Source organism: Emiliania huxleyi (genome assembly GCF_000372725.1).
Source record: "Emiliania huxleyi CCMP1516 chromosome Unknown EMIHUscaffold_1410, whole genome shotgun sequence".
In the NCBI taxonomy this organism is placed as follows: Eukaryota; Haptophyta; order Isochrysidales; family Noelaerhabdaceae; genus Emiliania; species Emiliania huxleyi.
Window position 1 is genome coordinate 7,160 of NW_005201182.1, and position 1,980 is coordinate 9,139.

General features: G+C 63.0%; 1 protein-coding gene across 1 annotated transcript in view; it reads right to left on the reverse strand.

The window, feature by feature from the left end:
• Window positions 1-560, reverse strand: part of EMIHUDRAFT_122666 (hypothetical protein) — a gene marked incomplete at both ends in the record, with an annotated part of 3,491 nt that extends 2,931 nt beyond the window's left edge. Inside the window, one exon of the mRNA XM_005787512.1 lies at window positions 201-560. Within this exon, the coding sequence (XP_005787569.1) occupies window positions 201-560 (360 nt within the window). The remainder of the gene's footprint in view (window positions 1-200) is intronic.
• Window positions 561-1,980: the final 1,420 nt, after the last annotated feature.

Below are 1,980 nucleotides of genomic sequence, written 5' to 3' on the forward strand. Positions count from 1 at the left end.
GGAAAAAGGCCCCCCCCCCCGGGTTGGGCCCAGGGTTTCGGAGGGAATGAAAGGCCAGCCAAGCCTGGTTGGGGCAACGGCCGCCTTCGGCCACCCGCGGAGGTACAGGGCGTCCGCAAGCCAACCCCCCGCCGTCGCGTACCGCCAACACCGTGTTGGCCAGCTCGTGCGGCTTGAAGCCAGCCAGCCCCGCCAGGCACCGCCGCCTCCGCCGCCGCTACGACCAACGGGTGCACCACCCTCGCTTGCAGGCCGCTCTTTGCCACACCGTGAGCGACGTTCGCCAGTGCTCGCGCATCGCACGAGGAGACGAGGTCGAGCGTGCGCTGCACCAGCTGCTCAAGCCGCCCCTCGTGCCGCCGCTCGATGCGCTGCTTGCCCAGTTTGTTCCACAGGTTCGCAGCGTGGATGTGGTCCAAGCTCGCGCTGTGGGCATCAAAGAGCGTGAGCAGTGCGTCAGTGCTGCCAGCATTTGAGATGTGGCTGTTGAGCTGCTTTGCGTTGAGCTGACCACCGGCAGCAGAGGTGTGCCTCTCTTCGCGCGATCCCGCACCACGCATCGGCGGACTCAACCGGCGGTCGCTGTGCTGAGGCTGCCCCTCGCCGCGGCGGTCGCGCCGGTCATGGTTGCGCCTGGGATCGTGGGACCGATCATCGCGCCGATCGTACAAGTCGCGCTCGCGCTCGCCTATGCTTGGTCGGTCGTTGCAGCCGCGCCGCTCACTGTGCCGCCCGTCATGATGCGGCCGTCGCTCCCGCCGCGGCTCATCGCGCGATCGCGACCGCCGTCGCGAACCGCCCCGCCATCGCCGCTCTCCACGTCCGTACTCGTCGCGCCGTTGCTCATCACGCCAGCGACGCTCCTCGCTCCGATGGGACATCTTTGACACTTGCCGTCCGGGGGTACGCCAGGGCCTGCCGCTGTTCACGCCTGCCGCTGTGAGCAGGCGTCCTCCTTCCCGACGTTTTATTAAGTTATTTATCACGGGTGTCCGCGGCCACTTTGTGCCCGCTGGTAGTGACCGCCGCAAACGCCCTGTGGTCAGCACTTGGAGAGTTGGAGTGCAGTCAGCAACCTCACACCAAGGGCCGGGGAGCTCAGAAGCGTACCCATCGGGCCGGATGCTCCGCCTCCGGGGACGGGCTGCGGGCTAGAGCGCCCTGACCCTCAGCTCCATATTCTGCGCTTGCCAGCGGCGCTGCCGGGACTGGGGCTCCACTCGAGGTCATGTCCACACATAGATTCCAAACAAGACAAGCCGCGGGTGCGGGCGTCTCTACCTTGTCGGAGGATCCGACAGACGGGGGACGCACGTCAAACTATCGTTCACATTCACGGCTGTACACTATAGTAATTCGGCCGTCCGCGAGCCCCTAGCTCGCCGACGGCGAGGGAGATCCTGGGTTCGAATCTGAGGACCTGGGTTCGAATCGCCGTTCGGTTCATAGGGTAGATAAAAATCTTCGAGCGTTCCCAGACGCTATTTATTCACAGGCGCGCGGGATGCGTCGGGTGTGAATGGACATTCTTGCCCTGAGTGAGAACGAACGAGCAGCGTCCCATGGAAGAGCACAAAAATCTCTCCTCTCTCTCTCTGGAAGAGAAGAAAATCTCTCTCTCTCTGGACGCGGCGGCCTGGACGGCTCCAGACGATCTCGAGCTCTATGCTCGCCTTTCAGAGAGAGTGCTCGCGAGCGGCCGCGAGCCCGCAACGTGGGGATGTGAAAAAGAAAGAAAAAACAAAACAGACAACCCAAGGGAGGGATGGGAGGACGGCACGCCGCCACCACACAGGGATTTTAATAATGGGGATGTGAAAGAAACAACTGCTCGGTTTTTTTTTCTCGCAGGTTTTCGCCTTTCGGACCGATGTTTCCACAACGCAGCCGGACGCAGTGACGGACCGAGTGACGTCAGGCGCGGCCATTATGCAGGATGACGTCGTCATATCTCAGGCTATGTTGGACGACGCGCTCGAC